This window comes from Peromyscus maniculatus, chromosome 20 (genome assembly GCF_049852395.1).
Source record: "Peromyscus maniculatus bairdii isolate BWxNUB_F1_BW_parent chromosome 20, HU_Pman_BW_mat_3.1, whole genome shotgun sequence".
Taxonomy (NCBI): domain Eukaryota; kingdom Metazoa; phylum Chordata; class Mammalia; order Rodentia; family Cricetidae; genus Peromyscus; species Peromyscus maniculatus.
This window is the reverse complement of record NC_134871.1, coordinates 49,801,774-49,824,681: the sequence shown is the minus strand read 5'-3', so window position 1 is coordinate 49,824,681 and position 22,908 is coordinate 49,801,774. Positions and strand designations below refer to the sequence as shown.

The window sequence follows — 22,908 nt, the reverse complement described above, 5'->3', positions numbered from 1 at the left end:
TTCGGTTTTAATTTGGGGCTACTTGCTGTTTTACAGATGCTGTGTCTACTCCCTCAGAAAAAAGACCATCGATGCAGACAAATATGAGTTTAGGCAAGAGACTGGAGAAGACCATCACAAATGCTCCCACAGAAAGTGCCCCCCAAACTCCTCAGGAAGAGCAGACGGCTTTGAAAAGCTTTGAAACCCTGACACCTATACAGGCATTTAGGCCATCAGGTAAAGATGAGTTCGTCAGCCTGGGTGTGAGGATATCCAAGTCAGAGTCCATGTTCCACAAACAGTCCTCTGTGGAAACACTCTACGTCTCACCCTCATTCAAAATTGTCAGCCCAAAGAAGGAGACCAGAACCAGTAAGGACCTCCAGACACCTGCACAGTCCAGAATCTGCTGGATTGAAGATGTGAGCCTCAAGCCTTTAGCCACGCGGGGTGAGTGTACCCCCAAACAAGCCAATGATGCGAGTGAAAGTGCTCTGCAGAGGTGTTCTGTGACCTCTGCCTCTGTCCTTTTCTTGTCCCCACCGCTCACTCTTGGTCAGTTCTCTTAGGATGTACACACCACTGAAGGTCCTCTTGGGTGGTCATGTGTCCTTTCTATTAAGTGAGTAGCAGGTACTTCAAGCCAATATTTGATTGAATATATTGACATCAATTCTGAATAATCTCTATGTAAAGCAAATTAGATGTTACTGGCCTTCGGTGACCTTCCAGTTACACATGTAGGTAACTCACGAGGAGACTGTGCAAGAGAAGTGGTTTGTTTGTGTACAGTCACAGATGCACACACAGCTGAGTGTGCATTCTTCAAGGCTCTGCGCATCTGCACCACAGGGTCAAGGGACCATGCCCTTTCTCTGTCTTTGTAAACACTGAGGGGCTGGACACAGCGGATGTACCTGTCATCCCAGCACTCTGCAGCCAAGGAAGAGGACCAAGTGGAAGGGGAGCAGGGCTGTATAATGAGCCCCTCCGTAAAACAAAACAGTGAAAAGGGCTGTGGTGTTAGACTGTGCGATAGAGAATCAAGCCTGGCTGTTGACTGTCAGCTATTAAATCTTGCATTATGCAATTAGGCTTTCTTTTTCAAAGTTAATTAGTGAAAGAATAGTTTGTTTGCGCATGAATTTTTAAAAATCTGAGTGGTGGTTTTGTTGGTGCTTCTGTATGATAATGCTCACCAGCTCACATAAATTCAAATATTTCAGCATTAATCTTTTAAACTGCTTTAAATGCAAATCAAAAATGCATATGAACAAAAGTAATGGAAGCCAGCATATAAAAATACATATAATAAGAACAGTGGGGCAGTGCAGGGGTTAAGTGGACTGACCTTGGTCTTGGGCAGTGAATTATAAAAGATTCTCTTTGAAAAAGAGGTTTCAAAGATTACTCTGTTTAAAACATTTTGGTATTGAATAGACTAAATGTAGCAAAACTGAGTCTTAGGACAGCCAAGATGGCTCAGTAGGTAAAGGCACTTTCTACCGAACCTGATGATCTGAGTTCAATCCTCAGGACCCCACACACTGGAAGAAGAGCATCTACTAGTACATGTTTTCTTTTGATTTTCATGCACACCATGGCACAAGTGTGCATGCACACGCATGGATGGATGGACGGACGGACGGATGGACGGATGGATGGATGGATAGATGGACACATACATGGATGGATGGATGGATGGACGGACAGACAGATGGATGGATAGACGGACACATGGATGGATGGATGGATGGATGGATGGATGGACAGACGGATAGACAGATGGATGGATGATAAATAAGTAAATATACTTTTTAAAATGCATCTGTGGTTTTGTCATCAAATTAACTTTCTTGCTGAGAATACCTGCTGAGGAAGACCCCTACTGCTGTGCCGCGGTGGCCTCTAGGCATGGCTGTGCTTCCAAAAGCTGCCTCGGTGATAAAGACGTCGACAGAGCATCCAACTCCACCTCTTCTAGAGGCAGTGGGACCTGGGGGAATAGAGCTGATAAAAGAGGTGGACTAAAGTCTCATGCAAAAGCAACTTTATTCTGAGCATCAGACGATTTATATTCTGAGGGCTAAAGAGAAGAACATGAGTAAAGTGTACAGTTACAAGGACAAGACAGAATTGGCAAAAACATGTTTTTCCATAGAGGCATCACACCAGCAAGCAATAATGAGGAATCTGAAATAAACTGTCCACTACACCCAGGAGGAGCATGAAAAAGCGTTCCAAGAACAATTCGGTGTTTTGAAGAAACTGAGGTTATAAGACTCTTGTCTTGTTTCCTTAGAGTATTCTCTCAAGCTCTCAGAAGTCTCCTCCTACGACTCCATTCTTGGACCATTTCATGACACACCTCCAATAATAGTAAAGCTAAAAAAAATTACTAAATGCTACTTTAAGTTATCAGAAGCCCACCAAGAGAGAAACACTGGGTCTGGACCCCAGGGAGGAGAGGATTTTGATGAGTCCCAGTTGGGTTAGAAGTGGGTTCCCAGTCTCATTGGGCTGTGGAGATGGAGTTTGGGGGTTCCAAAGTGTCTCAGAGTCCAGTGAGAGAATGAGGAACCACAGGGAAGTAACTCTGTCTCTGCAGCTGCGTGCTGCAAAGCCGTGTGTTCTCAGAGAGAAAGGAACTAAAGTGAGGGAGCTTCTGAGAGACCGGCAAGCTAAGCAGAGCCTCTGCTAACCATCTGATGTCAGGAGACAGACGGCTTTCCGTGAAGATGCTCCTCTCGTCTGCTGAGCCCAGGGGACCTGACAGACTGTGCCACTCAGCCACCTCTAGGAAGGACACACCAGAAAGACAGCATCGTCCTTACAGGCAGAAAATCCCTGTAGAGTCTAGACCACAGTGCCTGTCTTGGGCTCCATTCAGACCTTTGTGGTGATATATTGTGTACCCTAATAAATTTTCCTGAAGATCAGAGAACAGAAGAAGCCACTGGATTAAACATAGAAGCCAGGCAGTGGTGGCGCATACCTTTAATCCTAGCACTGGGGAGGCAGAAATCTGTCTGGATCTCTATGAGTTCAAAGCCACCCTGGACTACATGAGATTGACTTAGTCTAGAAGAGAAACAGAGCCAGGCAGTGGTGGCACATACCTTTAATCCCAGTACTTGAGAGTCACATGCCTTTAATTCCAGCACTGGGGAAGTTGAGTCAGGAAATGATGAGTGGGCAGAGAAAGGTATATAAGGCATGAGGAGACAGGAACTAAAGCCTTCTCGGCTGAGGAAGCTCATTCAGGTAGAGGCCTATTGGCTGAGGCTTTTCAGGCTGAGGAGTCCTATAGCATGAATCTTAGAGGTCTTATTAATAAAATCAAGCCTGAGGCCAATTATTGGGGTGAATGCTAGAAGATCAGAGAAGCAGAACAAGCCACAGCTACCTCACCTCGCCAATTCCTCAGCTGGTCCTGTTTCCTCAGACTGGAAGCTTCTGAGTCCTCATCCAGAATGAATCTCAGCTGAACTGTGCTGCTCAAAGCCTAAAAGCTTAACCAGCCAAATGCTTCTAGTTTCTGGTCTTCACGCCTTATATATCTTTCTGCCTTCTGCCGTCACTCCCTGGGATTAAAGGCTCACTTTCTGGGATTAAAGGCATGTGTCACCAAGCCTGGCTGTTTCCAATGTGGCCTTGAACTCACAGAGATCCAGAGGGATTTCTGCCTCTGGAATGCTAGGATTAAAGGCGTGTGCTACCACTGCCTATCCTCTATGTTTAATATTGTAGCTGTTCTATTCTCTGACCCCAGATAAGTTTATTAGAGTGCACAATATTTTGGGGAACACAATACCACCACAGAGTCCTAGAGGTAAGATGTGGCTTGTTCCTTTTTATCTCTGGTCTTTCGGTATTTACCTCAATATCTGGCACCAGGATTTTTTTTATTAAAAGACCATTTGGGTTTTGTTTTTCTTTTTTTTCTTTTTTTATTAAAAGACCATTTAGGAATTTGTGTTACAGACCTTTTTGTGAAAGCTACTACAATTTTTCACACACACAAAAAAAAACTTAGGTATTGAACCAAAATTCCCAGGTCTAAGAAGGAATGAAAGTACATGGAAAGAACACAGGAGCAGAATCACAGATGTCTAGACTCTAGAGTCACAGATGTCTAGACTCTAGAGTCACAGATGTCTAGACTCTAGAGTCACAGATGTCTAGACTCTAGAGTCACAGATGTCTAGACTCCAGAGTCACAGATGTCTAGACTCCAGAGTCACAGATGTCTAGACTCTAGAGTCACAGATGTCTAGACTCTAGAGTCACAGATGTCTAGACTCCAGAGTCACAGATGTCTAGACTCCAGAGTCACAGATGTCTAGACTCTAGAGTCACAGATGTCTAGACTCTAGAGTCACAGATGTCTAGACTCCAGAGTCACAGATGTCTAGACTCTAGAGTCACAGATGTCTAGACTCCAGAGTCACAGATGTCTAGACTCTAGAGTCACAGATGTCTAGACTCTAGAGTCACAGATGTCTAGACTCCAGAGTCACAGATGTCTAGACTCTAGAGTCACAGATGTCTAGACTCTAGAGTCACAGATGTCTAGACTCTAGAGTCACAGATGTCTAGACTCTAGAGTCACAGATGTCTAGACTCTAGAGTCACAGATGTCTAGACTCTAGAGTCACAGATGTCTAGACTCTAGAGTTGCAGGCTTCTAAGGCAAGTGCTTTAGAATAGAAGATAGACATGCATCAGACCATTCCTATCTATGTTGTGAAAAGCTGAAAAATACAGTCCTGAAAGGAAGACTCTGAGGATACTCTGATCTAATGGCCTAGGATGGCATTCCTAGCCTTTGATATTATCAATGACTCTGTCATCTGCAAAGTTTACACTCAGGAACCAAGGCTTGAGCCACCAAAACCCAAACCTACCAAACAAAAAACTCTCATATGTTAAGTAAGTTTATGATTTGTGTTGGGCTGGCTTGATAGATATCCTTAGCTGTGTGGTTTGACATTCCCAGTAGACAACAGAGACACCAGGGGGCTGTGATGGTAATCTGAGGGAGACTGAGAAGGGTGAACTGGATAAATTGTGTATAAATTCTACCCAGATCCTTGACTGATGACTGACTAAACTTGTAGAGGACCCCAGTGAGTGGCCCCTAAGCCCTGCTGGAAACCAAAAGAGAGAGAGAAAAGGCCTTCAGTTTCTGTCTACTGCATGGGTGACAGTTTGAAGAGTCAGGCAAGTTATCTGCCCACAGGAATGAAAACCAGTCTTCAGGGGACTGTCACAGAATCAAGGGCTCCACATTTGTATACTACAGCATTTTTTTAAAATGCCCAATAGGGAACTGTAGATATGGCTCTGTGCTTAAGAGAATGTAGTGCTCTTGCAGAGGACTCAAGGTCAGTTCCCAGCAGTCACATTGGGCCCCTCACAGTGGCCTGTAACATTGGCCCCTAGATACATGGATAAGCAGGTAAATGACTGAATCTGACCTGAGATGAGCTTTGTGCTTGTCAAAGGTCATAGACAGCTCTCTCTCTCTCTCTCTCTCTCTCTCTCTCTCTCTCTCTCTCTCTCTCTCTCTCTCTGTGTGTGTGTGTGTGTGTTCCCATGTCAAAGGTATATATTCTAATATATACATATATATACTTACGTTAAAGGCATATGTGTATGTATATATTAGGGAAATACATACATACACAAACATATATACCTGAGTATATTACCAGAACCATCTTAAAACAATGTCTCAGTCCCATGTAGCTTTACTGGTATATTCTAAGGAAGGAGAAGCATCAGGCTTCCACTCATTCTTTCTGAATACCAACAGGGCATTACCCCATCGTTTCATAAAGAATCTGCTATCCAGGTCTAACATACAGTGTAAGAAAAGTAAATTAGAGAACAACATAGTTTAACATCAGATGCAGAAATTCTTAAGAAGATGTTAGCAAATCAAACCGAGGTCATGTGCCATGACCCAGTGGGATTCTTCCCAGAGCTGTAGCGTTGGCTTGACGTCTGCAAATGAATCTCTGCAATCCACCACATTAATAGAATAAGATTTAAAGTGATATAATTATCTTGATTCATGTAAAATTGATACAATTCTACATTCAATTATGATTATAAAAGATGTAAGCAAATTAGGAATAAAAAGGAACTTCCCTCAAGCTGATAACGAGCATATTTTAAAACTCGACTGCAGACATAATTAATGATGAAAGAGCGAATGCTGTTCTGACTGGATCAGCAAGTAAGGAGGGCCATGTGTCTTTCTGCACCACTTGGGTTCAGCAGTATGTCAGAGGGCCCAGCCAGGCACAGTAGGCCATAAGAAGGGATAGAAGGTGTGGATACTGGAAAGATAGTATTGCCTTTGTTCAGTGATAACATGATTCTTTATGTAGGAAACCCACAAGACACACCAAAAAAAAAAAAAAAAAGCCAAAAATAGTAGCTAGATCTAACAGGTCTAGCAAGAGCTCAGGAAGCAGGATGAGTGTATAAAATGAACGGCAGCCAGATGTTGCTGAAGGCCAGCAGAGCAAGGGCTTGTCTGGAGACAAAACAGAAATTGTATTCCTGTTTACGACTGTGGACAGTTAGACGTGAAGGGACTGGAGAGATGGCTTAGCAGTTAAACGCCTGTACTGCTCTTGTAGAAGACCAAAGTTTCCTTCCCAGAACCACACTAGACAGCTCCCAGCTGCCTGTGACTCCAGCTCCAAGGGATCCAATGCCATCTTCTGGCCTCCTCTGGCACCAACACACACACACACACACACACACACACACACACACACACACACACACACACACACACAATCTTTAAAAATTTAATTAAAAAAATAGCAGGCAGTAGTGGCACATGCCTTTAATCCCAGCACTCAGGAGACAGAGGCAGACAGATATCTGTGAGTTCAAGGCCAGCCTGGTCTACAGAGCAAGTTTCATGACAGCCAAGGCTACACAGAGAAACTCTGTCTCAAAAACAAAACAAAACAAACAAACAAACAAAAAAACAAAAACAAAGAACAGTACCATGTATCATTTACAGTAGTAACACTTTAAAAGATCTTGCACTGAAGCCCAGAATGTGCCTCAGTTGGTAGCATACTTACCCAGCATGTAGGAAGCCCTGGGTTCCGTCCTCAGCACTTCGTAAACCAGGCGTCGGGGCACACGCCTGTAATCCCAGCACTTGGGAGGTGTAGATGGATCAGAAGTTCAGGATCCTCAGCTACTTAGTGGAGGATACCCTGGGGTACATGAAACCATGTCTTGGAAAAACTGAAACAGTCTCTGCAGTGAGAACTATGGACGGTTTCTGAGAGCAGCTGAGGGCCTGAGCAGATGGAGAGGTGCTCTGTGGTTTCAGGTTAGAGGCGCAGGCCAAGATGCTTTCTTTCTTTCTTTCTTTCTCTCTGTCACTCTGTTAACTCGGTGCAGCCCCAGAGGGTTTTTTGTAGGTAGAAGGGGTCTTAGAAATTAACAAGTTGAATCTTACAGTAATCTCCATTGGAAATGTAAAGTATGTAAAATATCCTAAATCTTGAAAGCAGAGCTATTCAAGAGGCATCATAAAGCAAGACACCATAGTGCATATATTTGAGAGAACAAGAGCGTTGATTTTATGGTGGGAAACTTTTACAGCTGTTAGAGTGCTGGCCTGGGTGGGAGCCCCTGGGCTGTCAGTCAGGATGACTGGCAGAATAACAGAGTTCATCTTTCCCTCCAGTCGACACCACAGTACTTAATCTGCCTGCTCCATTTCTTACCCCGTTCTTAGTTATAATCTATATTTTATTTCTTTAAAAATTCATTTGGACCTTAATTTCTCTTTCTAATTTTGTTAATAGAAGGGAGAAAAGGGTAGGTAGGTAGATGATAGATGGAGAGGTAGATAATATATTTATGTGACATTGATAGATTTTACACTTATTGCAAATTGTTAAAACTTCTGTTACTAAGCACCAAATTAGGTTAGTGTTGGTTACTACTTTCAAGTTATTGCATATGCGCATCTGTTTACTTGTTTATTGTGTTTGTGTGTAGGTGGTCGTGTGCCACGGCTCAAGTATAGAGGTCAGGGGACAAACTGTAGGAGTTAGTTCTTTCTCTTCTTGCTCTGTGGGTCCCAGGGATGGGACTCAGCTCATCAGGCTTGGCAGCAAGTGCCTTACCCGCTGAGCGATCTCAACAGCCAGGGAACCCCAATAGAAGAGACACTGTGAATCTGATAGAGCGTGGTGGTGGCGTTTCCAGTGCTGGAGAGAGACTGGGGAATAAATCAAACACCTAGACCTCACCATGAAGCCCAATGAGGGCTCGTGATTGGCTGAACAGCATTCCTGTGACAGCGCAGGCCCTAGAGTCAGAGAGTCTGGGTTTATGATCCCAGCTCCTGTGCCACTCAGAGCATGGCAACTGGCTGAGGCGCCTGGCCTGTGCATGTGTTAGTGCCTGGTCCGTGAGACAGGTGAGGATGGCTCTGCCACACGGAGTTCACAGAAGCAAAGCCCTCTGAGTGGGACCTGGTACTCAGCATAAACGATCACTGCTGTGTTACTCAAATGCACCAGTGTTTAGAACTGCACACCTTCAGCCCACTCCCAACCCTTGGGATCTCTCTGTCGGCATCCTTCTCATTCCTTCTCAGGAACACCCATCTTAGTTAGGGTTCCTGTTGCTGTGATGAAACACCAGGACCAAAAGCAAGTTGGGGAGGAAAATGTAACACTCCATCACTGTGGGAAGTCAGAGCAGGAACTCAAACAGGGCAGGAACTGGAGGCAGGAGCTGATGCAGAGGCCATGGAGGAGTGCTGCTTACTGGCTTGCTCAGCATACTTTTTTTTTGTTTGTTTGTTTTTGTTTTTTTGTTTTTCGAGACAGGGTTTCTCCGTGTAGCTTTGTGCCTTTCCTGGAACTCACTTGGTAGCCCAGGCTGGCCTCGAACTCACAGAGATCCGCCTGCCTCTGCCTCTCGAGTGCTGGGATTAAAGGCGTGCGCCACCAACGCCCGGCTCCTACTTTCTTATAGAACCTCGGACCACCAGCCCAGGGATGGTTCTACCCACAATGGACTCGTCCCCTCCCCTAGAATCACTAATTAAGAAAACGTCTTACAGCCAGAATTTATGGAGGCATTTTCTTGAGGGTCCCTCCTTTCAGATGACTCTAGCTTGTGTCTGTTGACATAAAACTAGCCAGGACAACACCTTCCTGGCAGACAAGGCATTCCCACTGTGGGGTAGTACAGAAATGTGTCTGAGTGCAGAGGTCCTGGAGAGCTCCAGCTCATTCCTCGAAAAGCAGCCACTCGACTGTGGGTTGATCACCATTTTCTTGTAAAGAACAAACAGCCTTCCAAGCCCCGAGCAGCCCGGCTTCTGCCTCTCGCCAGCCCATGTCCTCTTATCAGATAAGTCTTGTTTCATTCTCTGACACAATTTCCTCTCACTGGCATTCCCCTGCCCCACCCCTGCACCTTTCCCATCCACCCTTCCAAGAGTATCTCAAACACGTGGCCTTGGGGTGTAGATGCTCCCACTCGTTATCTTCCCTCCCTTTACACAACACCTTCTGTTGTTCTTGCTAAACAATAGCCACAGATCGATTCAATGGTTGGGTCACTCCTCCCCACCTATTGTGGGGACCCTTCCTGCCCTGTTTGTGATCGTCTCCCCAGCACCAGGCACAGTGCCCTGCACGTCGTAGTTGTTAGTGTTTCATAAGTGAACTAAAGCCAGTTTAGAACTGGCGCAGGTCCATGAGAAATATAGAAGGGGATGGAGGAGAGAGGCTGATTCACAGGGCTGCTTGCTGTCCTGAAGCAGCAAGCCTCTGTGTGCCCCACATCCGAAGTCACAGCCTCGGTTGCTTCTTGCTGGGGGGCGGGGGCCGGTGGCATCTGTGGTGGTGATTAGCAGTGACTGACAGCTTGACAGGATCTAGGATCACCCAGGAGACAAAGCTCTGGGCACATCTGTGAGGGAGTCTCTAGAGTGGGGTGAGGTGAGAAGACCCACCCTCACCGTGGGCAGCACCTTTTCATGGGCTCGGATCCTGGATGGATACAAAGCGGAAAGCGAGCCGAGCACCAGCATGCCTCACTCTGCGTCCTCTGCGTCCTCTGCGTCCTGACTAGGGATGCAAGCAGATGCCTCACATCCTGCCATCATGACCTCCCCCCACAGTGTGCCACTGAACTGTGGGCAGAGATGAGCCCTTCTCTTGGGTTGTCACAGCACCAGAAAAGGGACTGAAGACCCGTGCGGAGCCTGGAGGGTCTGCAGTGAAGAGACATGAAGAGTGCCTCCTGGGAGAAGATGCTGAGGAGACACTGGTCCTGCGGGAGCAGACACCGTGCCCTCGGCTTCACAGAGCTCCGTCCTCTAGGAACTGAAGCCTGGGTGCAGGACCAGAAGGATGGAGAGGTAACTCTCACGGGCTCAGGATGAGGTCAGCAGGAGATAGCCTCTGGCCACGGCCTGTGTCGGGAAGAGTGTGCCTGGCGTGCAGCCTGCCTGGTTGCCTTACGGACAGATTTCAGGAGCTTTAGTACCTCAGTGGCAGTCAGAGACAGCAACCGCAACCCAGGCCACGCAGTGCTGGAGAGCACAGTGGTTAACATCTGGTCCTACGCAAAGGCGTGCAGTCAGCAGATGAGGCCAAGGTCACAGTGGCACGGTGCGGGAATCCGATGAGAATGGAGACAGAGCTGATACTGGGGGAGCACAGAAGGCCGCTGGTACCGTAGCCTCGACAGGGCTCCTGTGGATGCCTGAGAGTAATGGGGGGGCTGGATGTGAGTGAGTAAGGCAACTTGGAAGCCAAGACAGAGCAGGGCAGTTCTGAGCACCCACTTGTGCCAGGTGGCCAAAGGTCACAGTGGAATTCAGGAAAGGAGCCTGAGGAGGACATCTTGTCTCCACAGACTGACGCTAGGGATGATGGAGAATGCGGAAGCGCTTATCTTAAGAAGTGTTTATAGAAAGGTCCTGGTCTGACGTCATGAACTCTCTGGAGTAATAAGCTGAGCAAATGCAAAAGCACTAGCACATGTGTGCCTCAGTGACCTCGAATGTGGTGGAGGTGCCACCTGCATGCTCCAACACCCTCCTGAATGCCAGCTCCTTCTGACCTTTGACCCTGAAGAATGACCCTGGGGCCGCCCATGGACACACCTCAGCTTGATTTTGTTACTGTCTGTAGCTCAGACTGCTGCTCTCCGTCATTACCGTTTCCTTACCACACTGAACAGACAGGGAACTGTGGGTGCCAGGGCTGCACCCGACAGGCAGTGTTCACGCTGCTCCCAGGTCACGGCTGCCTGCTGTGTAGTAGTCTTTTCAGAGATGAACAGCCTGCTTGCCACTCCAATGGAGAACAGCAGTGGTGTGTGCTCTGGCCTCAGCCTGTTCCTGGTTTTGGTCCACAACTGTTCTGTGCCATTCGTTTCTGGTTCATCTCGGCTGGTGAAATAACCAAACGGGCACTGCAGACTGTGAACTGAAAGCCAGCGGTTCCCAACCTGTGGGTCTCGACCCCTCTGGGGGTCGATATCAGATAGCCTGCATATCGGATATTTACATTACGATTCATAACAGCAGCAAAATTACTGTTAGGAAGTAGCAACAAGATAATTTTATGGTTGGGAGTCACCACAAGAGGAACTGTATTAAAGGGTTGCAGCATTAGGAAGATTGAAAACCACTGGAAAAGCCTTCAGAGCCAAAAAAAAAAAAAAAATTGCAATTTTCCCTTAAAAAAAAAAACAACTAGGAAATGTGGGGCTAGGGAGACAGTTCTGTGAGTAATAACACCTGCTTGCTGCAAAAGCTTAAGGACCTGAGTTCAAATCCCCGCAGCTGTGAAAAGCCAGGTGTGGCCACATTCATCTGTAATCACAGCACTGGGAGGCAGAGACAGGAGGATCTCTGGGGCTCCCTGACCAGCCAGCCTGGACCGATCGGTGAGCTCCAGGTTCAGTGAGAGATCCTGTCTCAGGAAATAAGACAGCGACTGAGAAGGATACGTGTGCATGCACACACGAATGCATGAGCCACATGCACAAGCATGTAGTTCAGTGCATTTTATATCTTCCCAGAGTTGTGCAGCTGCCCACGTTCCATAATACTTTCATGGCCTCAGAAAGCCCTATGCCCATGAACAGGCTCTCTCCAGCCTCCCCATAGCTGCTGGCCACCACCATGCCTCTCTAAGCCTGTGTTCTGCCTTTTCTGAACATTTCATAGACACGCCATCATTCCCACATGAGGGCCCATGTCAGCGTCTTTCTCTGCATATTTTCAGAGTTATAACATGCGTCAGTCCATGACTCTTCATGACCAAATGGTTTTCCATTGTGCAGATGCAGGCTACTGAGCCATTAATAATCAGGGGACATTTTAGTTGTTTCTGCTTTTAACATTATAAATAAGTCCTTGACAGCCATTTATATAAAATGTTACATCTCTTAGCTGGGGGCAGGAGAGGGGATGAGAGTACTTTAGTTTGTGTGTATTGTTTATTTGGAAGTCATTGTATGTCATCCGGGAGCACTGAAGGAGATGAGTTAGGGAATGAAAAAGAGAAATCTGTTTAGCCATCCGGGGGCCTGCTGCTCCAGAGAAAACACATGTACACTAATGGAAGATTTTAATATCCCTGGAAATGGACTTTTTTCATCTTTGCAACATAGTCCTAAATGCTCTTTAAATGGAAAGCTATTGTATCTTAATTAGCAGGTCTCCCGCTTTTGCAGTATAAACGTGAAAGATAGCACATCGGCGTTGGGAATGAATCTGTCAGTGCTCTTTGAGCAGCTGACAACTGGTCCATCCGTGTGCACCGCACCAAGAGCTTTAAAACCCGGCCGCTTCCTGTATCTTCCTGCACAAAGAGGATGGGTGCCAGCAGGATGCCCACATCGCTTGCTCCTGTGGGGAGCCAGAGCAGGGGAGAGGGGCAGTGGAGGAGTGCCCCAGGAGCAGATTGAAGGGTGCGGCACAGCTGCAGAGTGTTTGGAAACAAAAGGAAATTGGTGTGCGGCAATTAGCGCTGAGTGGCTTTTCGCAGGCGCTGAGCCTGCAGATCAGAGCTGGAGCCCACACGACACTGTCACTCAGCACTGGTGGCACAAAGCCAGAGGATGGTGGCCAGAGTAGGACTCGCTGGTTCCTACCTTAGAAATGCCTGTAACCTGGGAAAGGAGTCAGCTCTTCTGGACCCGGGCCTGCCTCCCTGGGAAAGAAGTCAGCTCTTCTGGACCCGGGCCTGCCTCCCTGGGAAAGAAGTCAGCTCTTGTGGACCCAGGCTTGCCTCCCTGGGAAAGAAGTCAGCTCTTGTGGACCCAGGCTTGCCTCCCTGGGAAAGAAGTCAGCTCTTGTGGACCCAGGCTTGCCTCCCTGGGAAAGTCAGCTCTTCTGGACCCGGGCTTGCCTCCCTGGGAAAGAAGTCAGCTCTTGTGGACCCGGGCCTGCCTCCCTGGGAAAGAAGTCAGCTCTTCTGGACCCGGGCTTGCCTCCCTGGGAAAGAAGTCAGCTCTTGTGGACCCGGGCTTGCCTCCCTGGGAAAGAAGTCAGCTCTTGTGGACCCGGGCCTGCCTCGTTCACCAGGTCCAGGAAGGCCCGAGAAGCACACTCCTGACCAGTGTTGCTGTCACGCACACAAAGTTAAATGCCGGGAGTTTTAGTGGCCTGCGTATGTGTGCGCATACCTGTGCCCTTGTGGGGATGGCTCCGCATCAGTGTTTGAGTCCTGTAACGGGTTTTCCTCTTGGCTCTTTAGGGGTTTCCTCTGTGAGTCTTCTTTCTAAACAACAAGCTCAAATTCTCCCGTTGCCTTGTTCCCAAATCCACTCAGTCCCCTTCCCACCCCATCCAGGTCAGTTCGCCCTTCCCAAACATTCTTGGATGTGTTGTGTGGCCCTCCACTGGAGCCTGGTTGACTTGTGGGGGGGACTCTTAAAGAAAACTGACCCCCACTCAGCAGCTAAGAATTGCCATCAGCTCTTGGCTATGGGTGGGACTTCATGCCAGCTCCCCTCTCCACACTGGGATTTGGTCTGACTCAGGCTGGCACAGGTCTCGTCCATGCCGTCACAACCACTGTGCATTCAGATTTGCAGAGCTGCCGGATGTGTCCAGAAGACAGTCTTTCCCTGTCAGCCACCACCTCTGGCCTTCCACTCTTTCTGCCAAATACTGTTTCTGAAATAATTCCTTAGAACTCTAGTAAATACATTTGGGGCCCCAGAATCTCCAGATTTCATCAAGAACATATTTCCTGCCATTGGAGACATGGCCTCTTGGACAGGGAGTCCTCCGTTTCCTCGGGAATGCACAGCTCATGTGGAACACCATTAATTAGTAAGTTACTGATTGGTCACTGTTGTGCTGACCACAGAACCTGCCAGAGCCGTCTTAGGGGAGAAGGGGTTTATTCTGGCTCATGGTTTCCAAGGATTCAGCCGTGGGGAGTGGGGAAGCATGGCAGGGAAGCTCAGCAGAGAGTAGAGACCTGTGGAGGAGGTTCACATCATGGCCAGGAAAAGTGAAACAGGAAGTAGGCAGGGATAACGCCCTCAGGACCCCATCCTAGTGGTCTACCTCTGCCAGTGAGGCCCCGCCTCTAAAAGGTTCCCCACCTTCTAAAACAGTACCACTACCTGGGGAGTAAACATGAGCCTGGGGGAGCCTTTCAGCTCCAGACCATAATAGCCTGTTTCATGGACTAGGCTAGAGCCTGCTTTCCTATAACTTCCACAGACGGCCCACAGTTCTACTTCATGCACAGTAGGAGAAATGGGATCTGCAAATACTGAAATATCGTTTCTTTCTTTATTATCTCTTTTGGATACAGATTAGCATATCTGTCAACTACTCCTGGGGATGCCATGTCCCCTCACCATCCTGATTATTTTTTTTCTAAATTTTATACCCATAATTTAACATAATTCTGTAATGGAGTGAAGCACGTCCTGGCACAGTGGAGTGGTGAGGACATCAGTGTACTGGTTAAACTCAGTCTGAGACATCAGAGGTCCTTGAATTCGAGTTCCACCCAACCCTCTTTTTGACTTGGTGATCTGGGAAAGATGTCTAGCCATTGAATTCCTTTGCATCGTGTTTAAAATGAGGTTATAAAACCTATTCCACATCAAGTGATGTTATTGGTCAGTGTTCTGTTATTATAACACAATACTGAAGGCACAATATATTATAACACAATACTTTGTCAATAAAAAGAGGTTTACTTAGCTCAAAGTTTTGAGTTTCCAAGAGCATCTGCTCAGCTCTGGTGAGTGACAGCATCATGTGGGAGAGAAAGATCACATAATAAGAAGCCAGAGAAGGATTTGAGGGTCACGAGTGAACTTTATAATATGTCACTTTCACAGAACTAACCTAAGTTCTATAAGAAATTCAACAGTCCTTTCCAAGGGCAGTATGCCCAATGACCTGGTTACCTCCTACCAGATCCAACCCCTTTAAAGGTCCACCACCTCTTGGCAACATTGGGAAGCATACTTTCAACACATGAATGTGTGGGGACAAACCACATGGAAACCAAGGCATATGCTGGACAGCGGTGGCACATGCCTTTAATCCCAGCACTTGGGAGGCAGAGCCAGGTGGATCTCTGTAAGTTTGAGGCCAGCCTGGTCTATAGAGTGAGATCCAGGACAGGCACCAAAACTACACGGAGAAACCCTATCTTAATCAATCAATCAATCAATCAATCAATCAATGGGTTGTATAATCCCAGCACCCAGGGCACAGAGGCAGGTAGATATCTGTGAGTTTGAGGCCAGTCTGATGTACATAGTGAGTTCCAGGACAGCCATGGATACACAGAGAGACCCTATCTTAAAACAAACAAAAAACACCACTACCATCTTCACCATCACCATCACCATCATCGTCATCGTCATCATCTAAAAAAATAAAATAAAAATGAGTTCTATCCTTGGACTTCACCTTGAGGTGATCAGTTACCTTGAAGAGCCACCCACCCCTCTAACTCCCAGGAGGAGGGGTCTGGAAATGTGGAGATTGAAGTTGGTGGGTCTCAAGAGGTAGTCTGAGTGTGTGGACTGTAATCAGAACAACTGTAGGGGGGGATGGAGCAGAGCAAGCCAAATACCTGCACCCTTCCCCTATCTCGGCAGCAAACGGGAGACTCTGCCGAAGCTAACCTGCCTTAGAAGGAAGAACCGCTTCGCTGCCATCTGTGGTTCCAGTCAAACAAGCTGCCCAGGCGACTGTTCACTGGGCCTCAAAGTTGGCACCTCACACTCATTTTCGAAGTTTCCACCAGCTTTCACCCTCTGTTCTTAGTCACAAGCAGACACAGAATAGGAGGCTCCTGGAAGGGCCTCTCATGTGGAACAGAGTGAGAACACAGTGGAGGAAATTCCACTGAGAAGGGAAAAGAAAATACTTTTAAAATGTATCTTTAAGCTCTCCAAAAGATAAGAAAACATGATGTGTCTATAAAACAAAAACAAGAACAACAAAAACCTCTTCAAAATTAAAAACAGCCAATAGAAACAAGAAGTTCAGAATTTCTTGTTTGGAAGCTAAAACTGACAAGACCTCCAAGAAGTAGGGCAAAGAGTCAAGGTTAGAGAGAGAAAGAGGAAGAAAAAATAGGAAGGGGACTGGCAAGGTTGCTCAGTGGGTAGACACTTGCTGAGAAAAACCTGACAGAGGTCAATTCTGTGAACCCACATAAAAGTAAGAGAGAACTGATTCCATCAAGTGCCCTCTGACCTCCACACGTATGCTGAGGTGTGCTCACACACACTAATAATAATACTTGAAAAACAGGCTGGAGAGATGGCCCAGTGTCGTGCTGCTCAAGTATGAGGAGCAGAGTCGTACGCCCAGAACAGAGATGTGGTGGCGCGCATCGGTGATCCTGGTGTGTCTGTATTGAGATGGGAGGTGTCGGACAACCCTGGCAAGCTCCCAGAGCAGCTAGGCTGAACACAGTGGTCAGCAAGAGGCCTTGTGTCCCAGTGGAAAGACAGGACCCACAACCAAGAGTGTCCTCTGATCTCCACGTGACTGTTGGGGGCACACGTGCACCTCCACCTACACACGAGTGTGTCCACACACACTGCACACATTAGAAAGCTGGGGATGGGAAGATAGTCCAGCCACTCTCGTGTGCAAACCAGGAGTTCAGGGAGAGAGAGCAGGGACACCAAGGGCCATAAGCTCACTGATGGAAGCCTTGAGAAAACATTTGAAGCTGAGGGAAATGAGTTGCCTGATTAAAACGCGCTTTCGCTTGACCTCAGTCAAGGAAAATTGCCCCGCTTCAGCGAACAGCAGCAAGGATTCCAGAGCACTGGGATGAAGAGGAAATTTGCTAATAGCTCAGAGGTGCAGCAGGCTCTGTGCCATGAGTGAGAATTGGAACAGCAGGGCTGGAGAGGTGACTCATCGGTTAAGAGCACTGGCTGCTCTTCCAGAGGACCTGGGTTCAATTCCCAGCACTCACATGGTGCCTCACAACCTCACAACCATCCATAACTCCAGTTCCAAGGGATGCATGTTCTCTCCTGGCCTCCACAGACACCAGGTATGCACCTGGTACACAGATACGCATACAGGCAAAACACTCATACACATAAAATGAAAATAAATACATTTTTTAAAGGAGAATGACTATGACTTAGCACTCATAATACTGGAAATAGGAAGAGAGTGGAAGATGGCCTTCAAGAGTCAATGATCAAGCAAGTACCACGCTGTCATGGAGACCTATGTCTGGATTGACAGAACTCACATAGGCCATGCATGAAAGTGAGCATTTGTAATCCTCGTCGTGCTTCTAGGTAGAGATGAAGGGCAGAGACAGGAGAATGCCCAGAATCTCTCAGGCCGGCTAGCCTGGTGTACACAGCTGTGAACATGAGACCCTGCCACAAATAAGGTGGAAAGGTGAGAAACAATACCCCACGCTGTCCTCTGACTTCCAACTGTGGCATGATGCTTTTGTGTGTGTGTGTGTGTGTGTGTGTGTGTGTGTGTGTGTGTGTGTGTGTAGTGAAGATATTTTTTAAAGTCCAAAGGAAAAGATTTTCTGCCTAGAATTCTTCATGAAAACTATCACAAAGCCTGAAGGTAGCAAGAACATTTTCAGACATGCGTATTCCAATGCCTTCACCCCTTGGGACTCCGTGTCATTGGCCTGCTGGTGACCGCACGATCCACAAATGACAGCAAAACAAGAAAGGGGGACATGGAGGCTAGAGAGCAGAGAGCCCGCCCAGGGGGTGAAGGATGCAGGAGATGAACACGTGAACACCAGGGTTCAGGGCTGCAGCGAGCCTTTCATCGTCCACATGCCCACGAGCATGGCACCACCCTCCCGGCCCCAGGACAGAGCGCCTGGATTAGCCTGACCCAGATTCTCCCCGTGAGCTTGGCTGGCCTTGACCATGTGCAGCTGAGTCCCTGCTTCTTTTCATCCCTGTTGGCACACCAGCTGAGAATACTCTTGGCATCCAGAAACAAGTTTTGTGACTGGAACTTTCCCTGAGAACTGGAGATAGGCCTTGAAGAGCTTAGAGGCAAAAAATAGAGAGTGGCCACCTGCCCTGGCCATTTTTGTGAGTTCCAGTTTAGTTCAGAAGGGACATGAATATGTAGTCAAATCTACCAACAAAGCAAAGTCCCCAAGTGCTGAGTGGCAGGCTTCAGCTCCCCTGCTGTGCGCCTGGCTGAGTAAATCTTTAAAGTAGAAAGTTCAGAGCGGATCACAGACACCTGAGGACTAGATTTCACCAATTTGTGCCGTATATCCCAAAATAAACCCAACTAGGTATTCCAAGAGGATAAAAAAAAAAGTCCCGTTTCCAAAAATGTTTGGGAAACATTCAGATAAGATGTTTAGGGCTGGAGGTCTAGCCCAGTGGGCAGAGGGCTTGCCTAGCATGCATGAAGCTCTTGGTTTGATTCACAGCACCCCATAAACCTAGTGTCATGACACACCTGTAATCCCAGCACTGGGGAAACAGGGGCAAGAGGAACAGGAGTTCAAGGTCATCCTCCGCTTCATAATGAGTTTGAGGCCAACCTGTAAACGAAAGTACTGTAGATTTCTCATCATTTCAAATGTGCTGGTACACATAGTCAATGTCCTACTGGGAGGTACAGTGTGCAGTGGCCTGTCTCACTTGACCACAAAGCCCTGTTTTTGCAAAACACCTGCGTGTATGTATGCATGTACACCTGCGTGCATGTATGTGCACCACATGTATGCCTGGTGCCCATAGAGGTCAAAAGAGGGTATCAGATGCCCCGGAACCAAAGTTACTGATGGCTGTGAGCCGCCATGTGGGTTCTGGGTACCAAACCCAGGTCCTCGGCAAGAGCAGCCACTGCGCTTCAGCCCTGAGCCACCTCTCCAGTCCCGGCAGCTGCCATCTTCTGTTTTATTTTATTTTTTATTCATCTATTTATTTTATAGCCCAGCCGCAGCCTCCACCCCATCCTCCCGTCCCAGTCCCTCTCCCTCATTCTCCCCTCCCCAACCCCCTCCTCTTCAATCTCCATCCAGGAGAGGTACCTGCTATCTTAAGGAACACAGTCGTGACAGTTTGGGAAGCTAGAGTGAAGTAGACAGGAGAAGACATTTCATATGATTTTGCCCGAAAGGAAATGAAATTGTTCTCAAGTCTTTAATTTTATGAAATGTATTTCAAGTGCTTTTTTTATGCTCCTTACAGATCCTTGGTAAGAAAAGTGGGTACGTGTGTGCTACAGTGCTCCGGATCTAAGCTGGGCTGGACTTGGTCTTAATTGTATTTGACCACAGAGAGGAAAAGATTCATGGTCCTGGAGTCACTGGAGTTTATTTTGCTATAATAATATCTGTATGGGGAAAAAGGTGGAAAACTTAAGTTAGGACTTTCTCAGCCTTCCTACTTTAAATGCCTACATAAAACGCTGCCAGGCAGGAAGATATAATACCTTCCTCTCATGGATGAGGCCTACAGTAGTGTAAAAATATGCTGGGCAGGATTTGGAAGTCATGACGAATATTGATCATTCTATTTTAGGTTCATCCATGGCATTATTGGTATATAATACATCTGTAGACTTGTCTGCTGCTTTGGGTTTTTCAGGTTTGTGAATTTTTAACTTAAAATTCAGAGTGGTTTATGTGGAGACCTTCCAGATAGGTGTTTATGTGACACGATTATTCTAGCTATTACTCTTGTTCATGTGTTATATAAATCTCTCATCCTTCTCTTTCAGTCTCCACCACCTCTGAGGTCGCATCTTCTTTTTCTACTTTGTCTGCGTCGTCTCCTGACTTGGCCCGTCCAGAGAAGTCAGCCCATCACTCGCCCCTGGTTCTCACCAGCCCTTCCTTCTGGAGTCAGCCCCATCCACAGTCCCCTTCTGCCCACTTCGCATACAAAGATGAGGCAGCCAGGGTTCACCACCCCTTTGCCTCCAGGGACCCAGCATCTTCAGATGACGAGGAATACCCCAGTCTTCCAAATAACTCCTATTCAGCTGAGAAGCCAGATCACATTCCCAGAAGTAACCAGGTAGCATTTTCCACCCCAACTAGAACCTACTTGCCCTCGGTGTCCCAGGCTATTTTTCAGACAAGCGGAGGCTTGTCCAGGGAATCCGAGTCCACTTCTATCCACACTCTTCTGGGCGAGGTGAGGGGTGCTGTGCTTCGCCTCCATGAGGACCTGAGCCTAGTGATCCAGGAACTCGGTGTCATCAACAGCCATCTAGGCAACCTGAGTGTCAGCAGCCAGGCAGCCAGCAACACTTCACAGGACCCCCAGTCTTCCAGGGGGAGCTCAGATCCATAGTAGCCTAGCCATTTTGCTGGAACACAGTGGTTCCATTGTACAAAGACCTGGAGGTGTAACACGTCAGAGGTCCCCATTGCTGTGGGGGACAGAAAGGCAATGACTTAATTTTTCATTTTCAAGTTTATTAGCACATCTTTCAAACCGACAAAGTCATTTGGGTGCTGTATATATATATATTTTTTTTTCAAGAGAAAGAAGTCACTTTTGATCATTTCAGGTTTAGATGTTAGTTCCTTTGAAACTGAAGAGTGTGTCTTTCATTCTTCACATTTCAGTGCCCTATCCCTAGTGGGGAAAGCCTCAGTGGAAGCTGGGGGAGGCTTCCAGTGCAGACAGCTGTTGGAGGGCGGGTGGGTGAGCGAGGGAGTTGGGAGAAGCCCTGGTGCCCCGCCCCAGTGCCGACTCGGGGCTGCTAACGAGCTTCTGCCTCATGGCCTGCTCTCTCAAGTTGAGGCCCCGCAAGTGAAGAACCAGCAAGCTCTCCGCTGCCACAGGATCAGTGAAGCTGAGGTGGGTAGGATGTGGAGCACATGTTTTTGTGTTGATTTTTCAGAGAATTCGGGGGCATTCCCTTCTCTTGTATTTCATAAATAAATTTGATATTTTCAACTCACTATATTTTTCTAATTCATTAAAATGAACCTTTTCAAACAAAAATGCTGTCTTCGTAGACAAGAATGACCTAGTTTGGCTATTGCAGACCTGTGCTTCCCACCCAGGTGCATGCTGGGATCGATCGATCGGTACAGAAGCTTTTGTCTAGTCTGTTGTTGAACCCAGAGGCTCACACGTGCCAGGCCGGTGCTTTGCCACCTTGTTTAAGGAGGGTCTTCTGTGCTCAGGTTAGCTGGCCTGAGAGATGTCGGGTGATTCTCCCCTTTCTACCTCCCATCTCACCACAGGAATGCTGGGATTACAGCAGTGGGGTACCTCAGACAAGGTGAAGGGGAACTTGGGGACTGTCCTTCGGCCTCTACATGTCCATTGTGGTGTGCGTGTGAACTCACTCGCAGACACAAGGAAATGAAGCCTTTAAAAGGGACCACTGAGACGGCTCGTTGCCGCCTGCTTCAGAGGGTTTTTCATAGTTAATGAAATGCTTCTTGAAGACACTGTTTCTTTTTTCACATTTTTACTTATTTGCATATGGGAGTGTGCATAGCACACCCGAGGGTCAGAGGACAACTTACAAGAGTCCGTCTCTCCTTCCACTGTGTGGGGTCCGGGGATTGAACTTGGGCTGTCAGTCTTGGCTGAAAGCCTCTTTACCCACTGACCCATCCCCCTGGCCCCCTTGTAGGTATTTCCAAGCATATCTTCACAAAGAAGAACAGTAAGCAGATATACTAACAAGTATAGCGTTTTTTGCAGTTCCAGTAAGAATACCGAGTTAACTAGGACATATGCAAATAAGTCAGTGAGTGCATCCCACGAAGTTTAAAACATTGAGATATGTGTCTTATAGCCGAAAAAAAAAAAAAAAAAAAAAAAAACCACAAGTTTTGCCCTTTACGGGCTACAACTTAACAAGGCTAAACGGCTATCACCTGCTTCTAGGACATTTTCCTCACAGCAAAACCCCAACCAGTACCTGCAGCAAATGCTGAGCTCGCCACGTCCTTCCCTTTCCACACTGTTTCCGACAAGAAGCAGTTTAAGGAAGGAAGGGCGGGCTTGTTCTGGCTTACAGTTCAAGGGGGTACAGTGCATCACGGGGTGGCAGGACAGCTGCTCACATTGCATCGGTAGTCAGGCAGCAGAGTGCAAACAGGAAATGGAGCCCAGCAGTAAAGCCTCGAGGCCCACTCCCACTTTACCCCCAGTGACCCACTTCCTCCAGCAAGGCTCCACCTCCTGAAGGTTCCACGACCATCCCAAACAGGGCCACCATCCGGGGACCAAGTGTGCAAATGCATGAGCCTATGGGGACATTTCATATTAAAACGCCCAACACCCTTCTATTGTGTAGCAATTTCCTCCTAGATAAATTTCTATCTTGTGGGGAAGCTCCTTATTATTGGTGGAAGTTTTAAGGAAACTCCACATAGTTAAAAGGGAGGTTTATTTGGGGGT

The 22,908-nt window shown here is 47.3% G+C and overlaps 1 protein-coding gene across 3 annotated transcripts in view; it reads left to right on the top strand.

Annotated features, from left to right (window-relative positions):
- Enthd1 (ENTH domain containing 1) overlaps positions 1-21,448 on the top strand; it is a 116,721-nt gene extending 95,273 nt beyond the window's left edge. For 2 of the 3 annotated variants that reach the window (XM_015997790.3, XM_076556393.1), the window contains 2 exons: positions 37-432; positions 20,255-21,448. In XM_015997790.3, coding sequence (XP_015853276.3) covers positions 37-432; positions 20,255-20,832 — 974 coding nt within the window. In that variant the 3' untranslated portion in view covers positions 20,833-21,448. The remainder of the gene's footprint in view (positions 1-36; positions 433-20,254) is intronic. The other variant, XM_015997791.3, reaches the window with a different exon arrangement.
- The last annotated feature ends 1,460 nt before the right edge of the window (positions 21,449-22,908 follow it).